At 30.8% G+C, this 19019-nt stretch overlaps 1 protein-coding gene across 1 annotated transcript; it reads right to left on the minus strand.

Annotated features, from left to right (window-relative positions):
- Positions 1-15: 15 nt before the first annotated feature.
- LOC131608759 (F-box/FBD/LRR-repeat protein At3g52680-like) lies at positions 16-1537 on the minus strand. The gene is made up of 2 exons (XM_058880289.1): positions 457-1537; positions 16-370 (listed from the first exon to the last, which is right to left on the minus strand). The coding sequence occupies exons 1-2, from the start codon at positions 1483-1485 to the stop codon at positions 98-100; spliced, it is 1302 nt and encodes a 433-aa protein (XP_058736272.1). The 5' UTR covers positions 1486-1537; the 3' UTR covers positions 16-97.
- Between the last annotated feature and the right edge of the window lie 17482 nt (positions 1538-19019).

Genomic DNA, 19019 nt, shown 5'->3' on the forward strand with positions numbered 1-19019 from the left:
AATTAATAACTCAATCATTACTAGTTAATCATAGCCATTAGATCAACTTCCTAGTACAAAATAAAACATAGTTCTTAGTGTTTCAGAAACAATCAAATCAAGAAAATATAAGTTTACAGTCTCTTGGACAGATAGATAATTTATGTAATATTTCATCCTTTGTGTTTTTGCTTATGGAAGAGGAGCAGCGAATTGTCATGGAACTTAATACTTTTGAGTTCCGCATAATGTAGTCTGCAAATTTAAGCTCACACTCTGTGCCTCTCCAGAGTCTAAACAAACAAGTTCTGAGCTGAGATAAAAGACATTCTGGAACGACAGGTGGATCCTCCCAATTCTTCTCATCGATTCCATTTTCAGTTTCTGTTTCCTAAAACAAGTAAACAAAACAGAGTTAGAGTTTAAACAGAAAAAAAAATATAGTAATAATGAAGTGGAATGATCTATAAAACATACTTGGTGAATAATGAGGTGCTGAAGGTTGGGACTCTGTTGAAGAATTTTTAGTATCCATTTCCACTTTGCATGCCAAGTTTGTTCAAAGTTAATAACAAGCTCAATTCGAGTTAGATTGTAAAAGACGGGGAAATGCATAATGTGGAGCAGCGGTCTCTTGTTGAGATTGAGAATGAGTGACCTGGAATGATGGAATAAAGGAGTAAGCTCAATGTCGGAGATATTAGCTGTGAGCAAGTTGGGCAAACATTTAACCATTGGGTATGGAACAAAATCCATCCTGCCAAGTACATATACAAGATCTGTATGCAATTCCTCCAGAGCGGGAAAGCCTAAGAAAAAGTTGATCATATGTAGTGATAGTTTGAAAATGACATCGACCAAATGAAGAGTTTTAATAAAAGAAAGTTTTATTTGAGAAAGGCTTTCCTTAATGGCTACGTTAGTGAGTTTGAGGACAGTGAGAGTCTTACAAGAGTGTAAGTTAGAAAGAGTTTTCATCTCTAAAGATGAATACATGAGGTCAAGTTGTATGGTTTGAACCCCTCCTCCTTTTGTAGCTGCTGCCAAGATAAGGTCGTCGACAACTTCGGGAAATGTACACTTGAGGCGGAAGGATAGTATTGGCACTTTGGTGTGACGAGATAGCATGGCTAGCATGGCTGAATGTAGAAGAGCGGTTCGGTACAAGTCAAACATATTGAAAGTGGGGATAGAAAGCCATACTGGATTGAATCTCTTAGAGAGGATGGTTGTACGGACAGCTAAATGAGTGGGGAGAAAAGAGAGAATGTGAGAGAGAATTGAGTCAGGGAGATGGCTAATTCTATCTTGGGGTGAAAAAATCAATGGCGTTTGCGACGACGACCAATCTTTGGTCGGCCTAAGTTTGAGTTTTTTTGAAATGGATGGCAATGTATGGTCACTGTCGAAGAGCTTTTTGATTAATAGAAGTTCAAGTTGGTTTGAGACAGGGTCTTTGATTGAATTAGATTTCAAAATTGAGATAGAGTTATCTTGAATTGACATGCCTGGATTTTGAAACAACAAATTCAAACTACCGGAGGCTAATGCAGTAGGATTGAATGATGTTACTCTGGGAATGCAACAACTAAATCTATTATACTTATAGATGTTCTAAATAGGGTTTGAGTTGGGTCTATCATGAATTGTCATTGCTGGAAGTAAGGATTTAGAAACAAAGTATCGGATAGTGAAGCAGTAGGATTTTGAAACAGTAAGTAGTAAGGATTTATAAACAAAGTACACAATTAAGCGGTACACAGTAAAACCTGATTCATCGACGGATCTAAGAAGGGTAACTGGCTATTTAAACAAGACGAGGTTTCCCAGCGTATTTCTTTAACGACGCGCGTCTTCTTTTCGTAACATCATTCCAATATTTATTTATAATATAATTAAAATAAGTTATTATTAATAAAGAATAATTTAAATATAAATTGTTATAAATAAATAATAAAGAAATTAAATAAAATTTTAATTTTGTAATAATTTATTTGTCATAATTTTTTTTAAATTATAAAAGTAATTATTTTTTAAATGGTTAAAATATTATGCATTATAATTAATGAAATTATAATATTAAAAATATCCTCCTATTAACATTATAATTTTTAATTTATATTAATTTTATATGAAAATAATGTGTTGATTTAAATATTTAATAGGTTGATATTATTAATATATCTTGATTATAATGATATATATTTAATTTTGTATTTTGATTAATACAATTAATTATACTATTAATTGTATTAATTATTTAGTCAAAAAAATTGTATTAATTCATATTGATTTAATTTTTTTTATAAATATTGATTTATTTCGGATATCCATATCTGAAAAATTCCAACACAAAAAATTGACTTATTTCATATATACATATCTGAAAACATCATAAATTTAGTGCATTCGGAGATGCATCTTCGAATTTTAGAGAAAAAAAATTCCGTCAATGAGAATTTCCTAAAATAAATACACTAAAACATGTTAAGAGTATTTTTTTTATATATCATTTTTTTTAAGTTTTAATTCTCTTATTTAATCTCCATATTATAATTCATCCATTTCAATTTTTAAAGATTTTAATCTTCCCCATTCATCATAAGGACGCCAAAAACCACATCAATACCTCTTAATTCAAAGACATAGAATATTTCCTCAACTTGATAATCGCCCAATCACACATTCACAATGTTTCACAGAAAATTTTATTTCGTACCCTAACAATTATACTTATACCCCTACGCGAATTATTTTTGGACCAAAATATCCTTGTATAAATAATTTATATTTGAAATTTTTTTACTATTTTCTCACATTTTAGAAAAGCTCTCGGAACACCCAAAATATATAAACCGGAACACATTTTCAAAGTAATCTGGTTTGCAAAAATACACACCGGAACTCTTTTTGAAAGTCTTCCGGTAAAAAAATTCATACCGGAACACTTTTTAAAAGTGTTCCGGTTTTCAATTTTTTTTTTTAAAAATCATTTAGCAATTTTGGCAACAGACTAAAACCGTGACTAAAACTAAAAAGACAACATTTTAAAACCGTTGCAATAAACGTCTCTTATGTGAGTCTTTAACCGAAACACTTTCCTAAACTGTTCCGGTAATTTAATAATACACTCTACCGGTTCCGGTAATGATAATTTTTCTAAATTAATTTCGGCAACAAGTTAAAACCGATGCCTAAAACAAATAGACAACAGTTTTGAACTGTTACTGAAAATCATTTAGCAATTTTTTTAACTGGAACACTTTCAAAAACTGTTCTAGTTTCTTATACTGGAACACTTTTAAAAAGTGTTCTGGTATGATAATTTTTTTATAGAAATACTTTTGGCAACGGTTTTGAAATGTTGCTGAAACTCATTTAGCAATTTTTTGGTGTAGTAAAAATTGAAATGTTAAATTGGTTAAAAACATTGAAGGATAAAATTAACCTTTTTGAAAAATTGTAGGGGTACAAGTCTAATTATAGGGGCACGATGTAAAATTTTATGTTTCACATCTTCAAAATAGCCTTGTGTATGTTTCACAGTGTCATCCCATAGTTTAGCATAACGCATCTCGTCATTATATGTTGTTACTTATAGAAATTGGATAAGTTTTGGGCCAATCAAATACAATGAAAGACTAAAATGTCCTACATGTAAAATTTCTAAAATATTTTCAAATTTACATGACATACCGCATTTTTCAAATTCATAGGTGATACTGGAAATTTCGAGGCGATACTGGAAATTTGATGACTAACAGTAAGATTTCCAGTTTTTTTTACAAAATTTCTGGTATATTCAAACCGGAAATTTCAAAATTTTTGGTATATTGCCACCAGAAATTTTAAATTTCCAAAAATTTTAGAAAATTTTATACCGAGAATTTTGAAATTTACGGTAGTTATACATTTTTTGAAAAATACCGGAAATTTCAAAATTTCCGGTATTTTGTAATTTTTCGAATTTTCCCTTGTTTTTAATTTGTTTCAGCGAGGATCAGAGGTAGAGACGATACAATTATCAGCAGGACATTTGATAGAGTAGCAGAGGCTCGTGCTAGAGCTGAGGAGGCACAAGCTTCACAGTTTAGAGCTGGACACCATCCTCCGACCGGTTCTCATCGGAAATGGTTGGCAGAGCAGGCGGCGCAGTTCCGCCCACCATGTCATCAGAGACATGCAACTACCCAGGAGGTACAACCTCCTGCTACATTGATCGAGCGTGCTGTTGAAGAGCCTGTGGTGGAGCCGACACTTGCGCAGGTTGTTGAGCCGGTAGTTGAGCAGACTGTGGAGCCTACACCCGAGCAGGTTGTGTAGCCTCAGCCCGAAGAGGTTGTTGTTACTGAGGCTGTGGACGAGGTGTCTCTGACCGATACAGACACCACTGCCAAGGCGTCTATGGAGCCATTAGTGAACACTGATGGATTGTTTAGGCACCAGAAGTGACTTTTAGTCAGTGTGTCGTAAACATATGTACCTAAAATAGGAGAAAATCTGCTTAACTAAGAAGCACACTTGTAATCTCCAGAAGAACAATTCTAATAGAATTGGTGTTCCTTGAGTATTCTCTGATATGAATACTTGAGAAGTCCTTGAGATCTGTTAGACTCTTGGAGGGTTCTAGGTCAATAAACGTTATATCTCGTGGAGATCACTGAACACTTTATTGTCTAGGGTTAGTCACGAGTAGTTGGCTTGTGCAGGGTTAGTCACAAGAAGTTGGCTTGTGCAGGGTTAGTCTCGAGTAGTTGGCTTGTGCAGGGGTTACCTTAGAGTTTAGATCACTTTAAATGTTTTCAATTGTTTGTTTTGTTTGCTTTACTTTTAAAGAGTATTTTTGGATATTTGCTTGTGTGAAAGATTCTAACCCGAATCTCGAGATACCTTAGTGCGACACTTTGGTTTGTCCTGATGTTCCTTGGGATCCGACTCAAGAAAAACATTAGACTACCGCGTGGTGTCATTAAGCACTAATTTGTCCTTAGAACCCTAGTGAACTTGACTTTGGCCATTAGAAAATAGTGAGATAGCCGACTTTGATTTCGACCGGAGATTGGTTGATACTCGATACTACACTCATTGAGGTCGGACTCCCGGACGTTTTGGTTGGCAAAACGATTGCCGGTCTGAAATAGAGTCTTTGAAAAAGATCGGTGATATTGAGATTCCATAGAACCCGGTTACTATTTAAGACAGGTTGAACCAACTAAACTTCAGTGGGGAGGGTATTTACCTTTGAACTTCAAGCAAGCCTTTAAACCTAAGGCTACTTGTGTGACTTGTTTGTTATTTAACCACTTAATTTCCTTGCAGAATTTGTTTGTAGGACTTGCTTGTCCTCGTTACCTTATGCTTTGTTTAATGCATAATGTTAGAACAAGAAATGTTCTGATCAATATTCTTAGTTTTGATGATAACATTATGTATGAATTTTGCATAAGACAACGTGGTACTCTAATCCTTTACGTTTTCCATTTCAGGAAAAGTATAAAAGAGTATGCACAAATCAGCATTCAGAAGCACTGACTCAGAAAGTTCTGGATGGCTTCACCAGAACATGCTCTGGCAAGACATCAGAAGATGGTCCTGCAGAATCAGAACATGAACTGGAAAGCATAGAAGAATGGAAGTCAGAAGTACAAGCTCTGAAGCTCTGATGGTATCACGCTCAAAGCTCTTCAAAGTTAGAAGACAGAAGATGCTCTGCACCAAAGCTGATGACTCTGATATTCAAACGTTGTTATCTACAAATATGAGTCCAGAAGAAAGTACAAGATGAAAGGCTGTAACGTCAAATCTCTGACTGACAAACGGAACGTTAGAAGCTACAAAAGGCAAAGTCAGTAAAAGCAGCAAAAGCATGGCTCGAGGTAGTTGACAAAAGTGTGAAACATTAAATGCAGTGTTGTACTATTCACGCAAAGCATTAAATGCTCCCAACGGTCATTTCCTCTCAAGCGCCTATATATAGAAGTTCTGATCAGAAACAAAGTAGAACACTTGCGCAAAACTTACAGAAACACTATCAAATTCAAAAGCTAAAGAACTTCATCTTCAACCTCACAAACTTTGTAATATCTTAGTGAGTGTTAAGTTTAGAACTTAAGAGAAATATCACAGTTGTGATTACAGCTTTGTTAGAAGCTAATCTAAACTCTTGTAAACATTTATTTTTACATTGATCGTAAAAGAATTCCTAGAGTGATCAAGTTGTGATCTGTAGACTCTAGAAGACTTAGAGGGTATCTAAGTGGAAAACCATTGTAATTAGTTGGATTAGTGGATTAAATCATCAGTTGAGGTAAATCACCTTGTCAAGGGTGGACTAGAGTAGTTTGGTTAACAACGAACCAGGATAAAAATGATTGTGTTCATTGTTTTTATCTTTCAAGTTTTTGAAGTTACACTTATTCAACCCCCCCTTTCTAAACGTTTTTCACTCCTTCACATAACATCCGCATAACGTCATGACATCATAACATAACATGTTAACTAACCTTTTTCAAGGATCCTAGGGATTTAGGGCGCACAATTTCAGGCGCTATTATAGGAGGATTATCAAGAACAGTACCTACCAAGAGGCAAGAGGATTTATTTTCCTCTAGCCATATGTCTTACAATTCAAAAGTACAAGTATCCCGAATCAGAGGCTATGACCCACTGGATATGGTGAGCTCGATTCTCATAGAAGGACGTTCAAAAATCAGAGTTGAAGATTTGTGGATGTCCTTAACATGGGAAGAATAGTTGAAAGCACTTATAACCTAGAATGAGAACACAAAATTGCAACCGCAAAACCTATTAGATAAACTCTATAATCCACCAGATAAACAAAATATAAATTTAATTATATCAAAAGATGAACTTTGAATCACACTAAAAGTTTTTAAATACAAAAGTAAAGAATCTCTAATGGGCTTTTAATCCATAACACAAATAAAATAGAAAAAAACTCTAATGAACTTTTAATACAAATAAAAAATAAAATAGAAAATTACGAAAAATATTAAAATTCTGTTTTTGGGCTGAAAAACAAACTCGAACGGCTTAAAAAACCTTCCTATATTATTTTATATTGTATTTGCATACTTTTATTTAAAAATCATAGAGAAGGATACATTATGATAATAGAAATACTAAGGATTATTTTATCAAATCTAAATCAATCAAATTAATTATTTGAAAACTGTAAGTTCAAATCCTTATAATTAAGTTTATACTTTTTGAATATTTTTTCTTTAAAATTTACTTTGATTCCATATTCACATTAATTTAATTTTCATTATTTAAATTATTTTATTTAAATTTATTAATATAGAAAAAAATTAGGTAAAAATTATTTAATTAAAAATTATTACAACGGTAAATAAAAAATAAATTGAGTTTGGTAAAATTACTTTGAAAGATATATTTTTAATAAATCGAAGAAGAGAAAATTATTATTGATTAAAATGGAAATAATAATTAGTTTACAATTATCTTAGGAGAATCTTGCTAAAATTACAAGGTTAAGCATTTTTTTAGAGATATAAGAGTTGAACCAATGCTCGCGGAACTGCTGGCAATTAGATGGTGCCTCCAGATGACGAAATTGTTGGAAATTGAGCGTTTCATTTTGCATTTTGATGCCCTTTTTGTTGTTGACTGTATTAATAATGTTCAAATTTCTGGTCATTTTCATGATATTGTGGTTGACTGTAGGAGCTTGTTACAGTCCTGTGTTGATGTGTCTGTAATTTTTCTTAGTAGGTCCTTGAATGGTGATGCCCATCACATGGTGAGGCAGTGGCGGAGCCAGGAATTTTAGGTAGCCTGGGCAAAAACTTTGCACCATTGATTATTTATCTGTTTTAATTTTCACACCCTATTTTTACTAATTTTGTCCCTAATTTTGCCCCTGAGTTTGTTTAAAAATCGACTATCAAATTGAGGAGAGTACAAAGAAAATAGGGGTTGAGCCCGGGCGCCTGCCCGGGCTAGCTGGGCCTTGGCTCCGCCCCTGTGGTGAGGGTTGGCAAAAGTGAGGGATCTAGAACTTGGTTGAATCGTCTCCCACAATCAATCCCTTCTTTTTCTCCTGTTTCTTGTTTTAGGCTTTTAGCCTCTTAATGGAATTTCTTTTCCCGTCAAAAAAAAAAAGAGAAAGAGATATAAGAGTATATTTATGAAGTCAAAGGTTTATTCTAGAGCATACTTAGTCTTGTCATTTCTTCAACACTGAAGGGGAGAAGCATTTATAAAAAACTTACTTGTTGGTGGATCTCACTCTTTTTCCAACAATTATTATTAATTAGTAGTTAAATATGACAATTTTACAAATTAAATTTCAATTTTAACAACTTTGTCCATAAATAATATTAGAAACTTTGAAAGAAACATTAATAGCTTTCTTGTGAATTTTAATTACAACAAAAAGTTTATTTCTCTTAATTCCTATCAAATTATATAAGGTCTACAATTTGGTTTACCTTCTCGTAGGTTTCAAATACAAGACAAACACATATTAAGTAGCCAAAGACAAAAAATTGGGTTGATACTTAAAATAGTTATAATAGAGAGAAAATTTATGAGATTTTTCCTAATAAAATAAAAATTAAATGTAACCGTGTTGAACATTGAGAGGTGTCAGATACTAGACACACATTCAATCAATTGGTGATGCATAGCTTCTATTGATCAAATAGTCAAGAGCTAGATAATTATGTGATGAACCATCTGGTTGAGAATGATTTAGAACATCTGACAGAACAAGCATATCTAAAAATGCCAGGTCATCACCCATTTTAGCCTAAAAAGCACCATCAATAAGTGTAGCAGATAATTGTCCAGTTGGACACTCAATAGTTTGCGAAGAACCATGAATTTCATACTCTAAAGTTGGTGATTATTAACATGTATCAATTATGGAATTGAAAATGATCATATTTGACTTGACTTGATACCGTTATCTATCATTTCAATAAGCAACATTATATAAGACTTGCTAAACAATTTTTTCATGCATTTATGACTGCACTATAAAACACAACACCGACGTCCAATCACGACATCTTTAATCCTCGATAAACATTCATCACTTTCGAGAAAATTTCCCATTTCGTGTACACATTGGCCATTGTAGAGTAAGATAGTGGATTTGGATTATTTTGCTCCTTCATCTCTTCAAATAGTCTTCCAACTTCACCATACATGCCCTATCATCTGTACCGAAAATGTAGAGTGACGTATCTTTTGATGAAGCTATTAGTAAGTGCAATGAGATGGAAATATGTGGAATCAAAATAGACGTTGTAACAAACAATGCTATGTTGTCTAGGTACATAAGGCATGCCATGTATGCTGAAGTTAGAAAACTATCTGAATAGATAAAGACGCAAAACATATATCCAAATACACTAACTTACTCTATAGTGATCGACGTGTACACGAAAGACAAAATGTTCCAGGAAGCGATGAATGTTTATGGATAATTCAAGATGTCGCGATTAGAAATCGATGTTGTCTTTTATAAGACAATCATAGATGCACTATACAAAAATGGTTTAGCGGAGTCCTCTATTCATGTTCCTATTGCAATGATCGAGCAAGGAATCAAGCCAAATATAGTCACATTTAACTCCATAATTGATGCATGTCAACAATTAAAAACTTTGTAATAAGATATTCAAAGTCATTCATAACCATTAAGTATTTAATTAAAACATCATCAATAGACGCAATATCATTACCTGCATTATAGAGACAACAAAGCGCACTGTCTGCATCCTTTGTGTGAGACTATTTGTCATGTGTTCCTATGGCATTCCAAAATATTTTTTCGCCGCGAACCGGGTTGGCCTACTGCCATAGAACTCGGTGGACAACTTCAATTACTTGTCGTCCAAGAAATAGCCCAATGTAGAGAAATTCACAGTTTTGCCACTACCACTAGCATTGCTTTTAGAATTGAAGTACCAACTCGGTATCCAACCCAAAATCCAACTAATCCGAGGGAGACCAATTCCAACCAATCTCACCGTCCACTTACAAGGGTCCCATTTAAAGTCAGAGAAAAACTCTATATAAACTGACTAACACAATAATAGGGGGGTTAGGTGTTTGAGTTGTAAATGACTCATATACTATTCATCAATGACACTTCAAATTTAAGACATATTTAGTGTCTAACTAATGTTAATGCACGATGATACTAACATTTTTCTCAAATAATAACTACAATCAATGTGGCACTTTCGTGTCCTATGTCGGTGTGTCGTAACCCATGTCCTACAATAATGTAAGTTCACTTTCAAATCAAATACTCCATACACTCTTACATTGCATACACTTTTACAGAAGAAAATTCAATATCATATGCAAAAAACTAAAATAAAAAAAATGCTAACTATTTCTACAATTTTACTAAAGACCAAAGCTTTGTTCTAACTTCTAAGCTTGTATAATAAAAGGCAATATAAAAATAAAAACAAAACAATTAAAATAAATATTTCAATACTGTACAAATATTTATATTCAATAATAATTTGATGTAATAATAATATTAATGATAAATAGTTCAACACGATTCAATTAAAATTCAGCTAATACCAGGTTCGACATCAAGAACAACTGTGCCTCAGACGATGAAGATATTGAATGAAGAAGAAGTTGAAAATAAATCGAAGAAAAAATGTGATGAGTTTATTGATTTTTGGTTTAGGTGAAGTCACTATTTATGTATGAAGAATCTAAAATGGATTCAAATCACAATTCAAGATGAAAAATACCCACTTTTAAATATAAAAGTATATCAGTTTTTTAAGTTTGTTAATATCAAATGTATTTAATCTATAATATAGGCTAAATACACAAGCTTATTAGGTAAAAAGAAAAAAAAATAGACAATTTAACAAATTAAGTATTTTAATTGATGCTTTCAAGGAAACAGATTTTTTTAATTACATATCAAAGAAACATAATTTTTTTTTGCTTAATTTATTTACTTTTTTTCTATAATTTAAAAATAAACTAAATACACAAGTATTTTAATAGATGCTTTCAAGGAAACATAATTTTTTTTAGTTACACATGAAGGAAACAAATTTTTTTTTGCTTTATTTGTTTACTTTTTATCTTTTAAGCTAAAAATAGATTAAATATACAAGTATTTTAGTCGACGCTTTTAAGGAAATAGAATTTTCTTGGTTACATATCAAGGAAAAATATTTTTTGCTTAATTTGTTTACATATCAAGAAAAAAGTAGAATATATACACAAGTATTTCAATTGATGCTTTCAAGGAAACGGAACTTTTTTGGTAACATATCAAGGAAACAAAATTTTTGTTCTTTAATTTGTTTACTTTTTTCTATAAGTTAAAAATAGACTAAATACACAAGTATTTTAATTGCTGCTTTCAAGGAAATATTTTTTTTTTGTTTAAATATCAAGGAAACATATTTTTTGTTCTTAAATTATGCATTTTTCCTTTAAATTATATTTATTTTAACACTTAAATTATGCAATTTTTCCTTTACATGTATAATTACCACTTTTCCTTGTTCGAGGTATACAATGTCGCATTTTCAGTGGTAGCAAAGGAGGATTACTGGCCTGAGTATGATGGAGAAGTAGTTTGGCATAATGACATGATGCAACGAAAGAAAAAGGATCGCCCCAACAGTACTCGTATTCGAATCGAAATGGATGTTCATGACAAAATGGAAAGAAAGTGTAGCATTTGTCGTCAGCTAGGGCACAATAAAAACAAATGTCCTAGTCGTCGAACAACCTCAACGCATGTTAAATTGTATGCCCTCCACCATCCATTGTGTAACAACTTTGTAAAATATTTTGAAGTAATGAACTTTACTTTATTTAATGGCGAAAAAATATTTATTTCAACACTCATACAACCACACAAGCAACACGGAATCAACATAAACATAAACAACACTACATCGACAACACAGACATTAAAAACATAATTAGGGTTAACGATAGTTTTACGATATCACAACAACCAACGTAATATCGTTTGTCCCATGTATCATGTTACAGACATCGGTCAGTCTTCACTTCAACCAACCAACTCTTTGTTTTTCCCGTGATAATACACGTCATCGTTTTACGCTTTGGATTCTTCGAATGGTTTCACCGGGCGCTTACTCCCCTTCTAACCATCACATCAACGACCTCTTTAGATGGTTCATGCCGTGAATGTTCCAAAATTTCATTTTAATCGGGGCTTCACAGCTCAGAATGCAACATGCCCATTCCTCTTAAAAATTGGAAAATCAGACATGATGAAAAAATTAGAGAGAAAATTGAAGAATCGGAGATAAAACTGTGTGCGAAATGAAGGGGAATTGGTGTATTTTTATAGAAAAAACCCTAACACACAGGAGCCATCTCAGATGGCTCATATGTGCAAACCTTAACACATAGGCACCATCTGAGATGACAACCCTAAAAAGGGCACAACATAGGCGTCATCCCATATGGCGCATTCACTAATTATTTAAGAGTAGCCGCCATCCCAGGTGGCTCATGCACCTGGGTGCCCTACCAAACCTGGTCATTTGTGTAATTTTTCCTAAAATATATATTTTTTGTATTTTTTTAAATATGGTTATTTTAATTATTTTCTCTAAGATAATTTTACTAAATTGTATATATCATTTATTATACTAAATTTAAAACATATAATCTTTAATTTTTAATTAGTAAAATTGTATATATTGTAATTTTATTTTTAGTTATAAAAAATATTCATTTTTTTATTTTTTATTTTATAAAAATGCAATGAAATAATTTTATAGAATGTAAAAAGTATCTTTGGTTAAAAAAATACATTTTTCTTGTAGTTAGTACAATAGATTCTACTCTGCCTGCGATATACTACATCCTCCCAAATTATAAGACGTTTTGACCATTTCACGCTAATTAAGAAATACAATTATTAGGGAAAGTGAAAAAATATGTGACTTTACAAAAATGTCCATCAATAATTATATTGGAAAGCAAAGTTAAAAAAATCGAAAAGAAGAAAGAGAAATAAATAGTAGGGTGTATATTAGACAAAAAGTCATTAATGATGTATTGAAATGGTAAAGTGACTTATAATTTAATTTATTTTTTTGACAAAGTGACTTATAATTTAGAACAGAGGGAATAATGTGAGAGGGCTCAACATTTTTATATGTCAAAGAATAAATCAATCTTACCTAATTAACTTTTGAGGTGGGTATTTATAGACACGAGCCTACTCAGGGAGACCAATTACATCACCTACAAATTTAGCCACATGTCACTTGATCTTAACTCATTAATGGAATCAATGGAGTGAGTCATTCTTTTAATATACTCCCTCTGTCCCAAATTAGAAGTTACTTTGTAAAAAAAATTGTCCTAAATTATAAGTCAACTTACAATTCTAATACATTATTAATGACTTTTTGTCTTATATACCCCCTCTTATTTATTTCTCTTTCTTCTTTCAATTCTTTTTATTTAACTTTCCAATTTAATTATTGAAGAATAATTTTGTAAAGTCATACATCTTTTCACTTTTTTATAAAGTAATAATGATATTTCTTAGTTCTCGTGAAATGGTCAAAACGTCTTATAATTTGGGACGGAAGGAGTAGGGACTGAGAAAGTCTTGTTAACTTTATTAGAATAATATGGCTTAACACGTCATCCTTGTAAGTATGACTAGTATGGAATGCGGCTAGCTCGCCCACGTGTATGTCAAGTGACATGGCCCTATTTAATTTCATATTGGCTACGAGTTGGAGAATTAATGGTCAAGGACTTTGGACTTCACTAGGCTCGATTTATGATATAACAGTCTAAATCCATACATATGCATTAGTTTGATTATGAAATCTTAGCCAAAAATCATGCAACAAATGTGACAATTGGAGAGCCTTGTTTTAAGATTATAAGAACCTAAAGTTATTACTACTACAAATAACATTATTTAACCTCGACCGCAAATGGGATATAACTTTGGTTACACATGCGAGGTAACGAAGGGCAACATGAAAACCCGCCACTTTATCCCTCAGTTTTTAAATAATTGAGGAGAAAAGTGGCACTAGTCATAGGTTCGATCTCCAGCATTATTTTTATCTCGTTTTTTAAACAAAACCAGAGGGGTAAAATCTTGTTTATAAAATTTTAGTTTTAACCTATTTTTTTCTTCCGTTTTACTCTGCAAAGTATGAAATTTGTTGAATAAGTCTAAATCTTCCTCCTTATCATCAACAACAATACCAATAGTAAAACAAAAACAAAATCAATAAAATCTTTAAACATTAAATCTTAACAACAACAACAATAACGATTGGTGAACAATGAAATAAGATGAACAAAAATGAACAATATGAAGATGGAAGAAAAGAGAGAAATGGTAACTAACTTTACTACTCAAAATGAAACGGTTACAAAAATGGTTTTACATCTTTTACATTCGCAAAGCAACATGCAATATATACAATACCCTTATTGGGTCAAACTATCTAAAGCCCAATTACAAGGCCCAAAACATCAAATACTCTGAATGTGCAATTACACTTCAACAACAACAACAAAATCTATGAAATCTTTAAACATTAAATCTCAATAAGAAAAACAACAACAACAACAACAAATAAACAAAATCAATAGAATCCTTATATACTAAATTTCAACAATAACAACAATATTCAACATTTTACTTGATACAACTACAACTATCCTTAAATATTTTACTTGATACAACTACAACTAACATTAAATATTTTTAACAAGGAATTACTAGAGAAAATTTTACATTAAAAAACCAACCTTGAAATCGTTTTCTTCTCTTGCTTTCATTTTCATTGCTTTCAATATGTTAATTTAAATTTCAGCATTTTGCATCCAAGATGGATAGTTGTGGCATTCACATTTTGATTGACTAGTGAGAGTTTCACGCGGATCACTAATGTTTCATGTGGATTTATGTGTTGGCAATGTCTTGACCTTTGTTACTTTATAAATGTATGACAAAGATTAGTTATTTAATTTTTTTTTATCAAAATGGTCATAAATAAAAAATAAAAAGTAAAATACGCTACTTTATTCCTTGGGTTTTCAGCAAAACTGAGGTAATATGTTATAAAAAAAATTAAAATATGATAAAATTTAGTTGATGGGATTCGAAGAGGTGTCCTCTAACTATTCGATTTTCTGCAAAATCGAGATAATAGGTCATAAAAAAAATAAAAGGTGATAAAATGTAGTTGTTGAGATTCGAAGACATGTCCTTTAAATATTTTATCACTCAGTTTTCAGCAAAACCGAGGTAATAAGTTATAAAAAAAATTTAAAAAAATTAAAAGGTATTCAAATGTAGTTGTTGAGATTCGAATGAGTGTTCTCTAAATATTTTACCCCTCACCTGTTGGCTCAACCGAGGAAATATATATATATATATATATATATATATATATATATATATATATATATATATATATATATATAAATTAAAATGTGACACATATTTTACTCTTATTTTTTGTTGGGTGAAGTGAAATTTTTATCATAAAATATATTATTTGTAGTAGTGCCTTTAATGATGAGAATCCAATCCCATTTAGATCAACTTTGACATCAAAATTTATTTCCAAAGTGACTTTAGGGTTTCTTTCAACTCTTTTGCAGTAGGCGACTTCTCACATTTCTTTTCAAAATTAACCTCACATTCCCTTTAAAACATTATATTTCACATATGAGATTGAATCACTCTTTAAATACGATTGAAGAAATTTGAAACAAAGAAATTGTTGGAGTCATTTAGGGTTTGAGCAAAGGATTTCAACGAGGAAGTTGACAATGTCATTCTTCCTATTTATTATATCTAGCAAGAAGCTAGCGAAAAGAAGATACAAACATAGAAACAACTCATTGCTTTAGGGTTACCTTTCAGCACTCTATAAAAAGAAACAACCCTTTAATTGTATGAAGAAGAAGCTGAAAATAATTCGAAGAAAAAAAGGGATGAGTTTATTGATTTTGGTTTAGGTGAAGTCACTATCATGCTTGGAAATATAGTGGCTTTGCAGGTGGAATTGTTATTGTTTGGAAATATAGTGAGATGGATGTTTATCTTCTTAAAAAGGGTGATCAGTTTATTCACACTATAATTAAGATAGAGAATGAGCAAGAATGGAATTTCACAGCTATCTATGCAAGCCCCCATTATAATACAAAGAAGATCTTATGGGAGGATTTGAAGGAGATAGCTAGTAATATGAGAGTTTCTTGGATGTTGGCAGGGGACTTTAATGACATAGCTCATGTCGGTGAGAAAAGAGGTGGATCTTTTGCCTCCTTTAATAGATGTAAAAGATTGCGTTAGATTGAACATGTGCAAGATCAATAATGTGCTCCTTCTATTTCACATGTGAAAACATGATCTTCTTCGGTCGTCCATGTCCCCACGCCATTTCTCAGAAAGTATTAGTTCAAATGACAAAATCCTCACTTAAATTTGTCCCTAACCCTAAGGCTAGGAGTTTAAACCAATCCTGTCTGCTTTCGCCGTTGAAACTTGCGGTGTTTGAAACCTGAAAAATGTACAACTACAATCTTCTTTTTGGCACCGAATCTCGCTACCCTATGTTGGAAATCGTCTATCAGAAATCGCCAGACTCTAGTTTAAAAAATATTTATAAAAAAAAAATAAATAACCATTTTACATTATTAAAAGATATCTATCTATTTTAATTTAAATCTCAAATATATATGTCTAAAAGAAATTTTTAAGACAATATCAGATATAAAAATTACATTTATAAAAGAAATCATTTCACTTATTTTATTAATCTAATTTTTAATTCTCAATGTAATAGTTTTCACTTTAATATGTAAAAAATAGTTTAATTTTATATTTAACTAAATTATTGTTTGATTGTACCCCAATTTTAAATGTTTTAAAATAATTTTTTTTATTTTTTATTATGAAATATTTAATTCTTATTTTAATAGCTTTTACTTTAATATTTTAAAAAATTTAATTTATATAACTTTTACAATTCTATAACTTATAATACTTTATTTCTATAACTCATGATAATTCTACAATTTAAATATCTTTGTTTTATGATATCTTTAATTCTAATTTTAATAGCTTTTTACTATATTTCATAAAACTTTTCATTTTTATAACTTTTCATTAACTTACCTTAACTTAGGATATATAAATGAGGATTTTGTTAAAATATCATTTCTCACCTAAAATGGTAGACACGAGAATACTTTAATTTATGGTACTTTCGTTTTTCTTTAACATTGTATCACTGAACGTGTATAATGCCTACTTTATTTTCAACACTATTTTTTGTATGTAAAATATTAATATGTTACTTTAGTTATTTCCGTTGATGGTAAAAATTTCATTGAAAATTTTATATTTCTATTTTTTTTTCTTTCATCTTCGTTGTTAATTTTATGAATGATTTCTTTTGAAATGAATTGAACCGGAGAAACTAATATGAATATTCTATCATCAGTTAAACTATTTGTGTATTTCTATATTAAACATTTATTGTTAATATTATGAATTACTTCTTTTAAAATGAATTGAATTGTAGAAGCTAATATAAAGATTCTATCACCATTTCAACTACTTTATGTATTTTTATAGTAAACATGTCACTTACACATCTCTTTTTATATTATTTTAGAAATTCTATTTTCTATTTTTTCATTGAACCATATTTCATGGGTTAAATAACTTGATATGAATTATGAGACGGATGCAATTTTGATTGATATAAATTGATTTTCAAATACAACTTAATTTTTAGATTATAAATTTCTATGTCAATTCAAATGAATATATTTTCAGTGAAGGGTTAGCGAAACAAACAATCTACATACACTATAATAAACTCAAATTGATCTTCTGTCAATCTGCATAAGAATTTAAAGAACAAAATATTACTAAGTCACAAGAAAGTCTCTTTCTTGTGACTTAGCAATGTTTTATTCTTGCTCTAATAATATTAATCAACAACAACATACATCAACTTTCATTAACATACAGTCCAAATACATTTATTATTTAATACATTTAAAAAGTAAATTTTCTCTTATAAATAAGACTGGAGATAGTACAAGATAGTACAATTTATGAAGTTTGGAAAGTTAGAAATAGAAAGATATTCTCACATATAACTGCTCATATTTTCATTGACACTATGCATAAAGAACTTCATAATCATGTAAACACCATTACACTAAACATAGAGTAGCCATTTAAGTAGTTTTGATTGTTTTGATTCTGTGAATCTTGGATCATATGTGCATTGGTTTATACTTAAATGGTTTTTGGAATGAAAATTTATTTGTTTCCAAAAAATATAGCTAAATTACAAGGTAAAGCATTTTTTTAAAAGATATTAAAATATTTATGAAGTTAGAGGTTTATTCTATACATATATGTGATAATGAGAGCATGTTTAGTCTTTTGTCATTTCTTCAACACTTAAGGGAAAAGCATTTATAAAAAATTTACCGGCTATATGACAACTTATGTGTCAATCGGGATTCAAATCCCGATATCCACACTCTTTTTTCTTGTAATTATAATTAATTAGTAGTTAAATTCGACAACTTTACAAATTAAATTCCAATTTTGACAACTTTGTCCATAAATGACATTAGAAACTTTGAAGGAAATACATTCTTAGCTTTCTTGTACTTCTTGGTTGTAACAAAAAATTTACTTCTCATAATTCCTCTCAAATTATATCAGGTTTAGAGTTTGGATTACCTTCTAGTAGGTTTCGAATACAATCATCAAGGCAAACACATATTAAGCAGCCAAACATAGAAAATTGAGTTGATACTTAAAGTAAATGTATAGTAGAGAGAGATTTTGGGAGAGTTTCATTAATAATTCTAAAGTAGTGAAATAAAATATTGAAATTGAGGAAATAAGAACTTTAATCAATCAAGCAAAACTAATATTATTAATTAAATTTGTTCTCTGCACGAGAAATACTAGAAAGTAAGAAGAGACT

The sequence above is a fragment of the Vicia villosa genome, linkage group LG6, assembly GCF_029867415.1.
Source record: "Vicia villosa cultivar HV-30 ecotype Madison, WI linkage group LG6, Vvil1.0, whole genome shotgun sequence".
NCBI classification, from domain to species: domain Eukaryota; kingdom Viridiplantae; phylum Streptophyta; class Magnoliopsida; order Fabales; family Fabaceae; genus Vicia; species Vicia villosa.

Excerpts from the sequence above, each read along its gene's own strand:
- LOC131608759 (XM_058880289.1), bottom strand. The coding sequence starts at position 1,485 with ATGTCAATTCAAGATAACTCTATCTCAATTTTGAAATCTAATTCAATC. Across the intron at positions 371-456 it reads AGCACCTCATTATTCACCAA|GAAACAGAAACTGAAAATGG; the intron begins GTATGTTTTATA and ends TACTTGTTTTAG.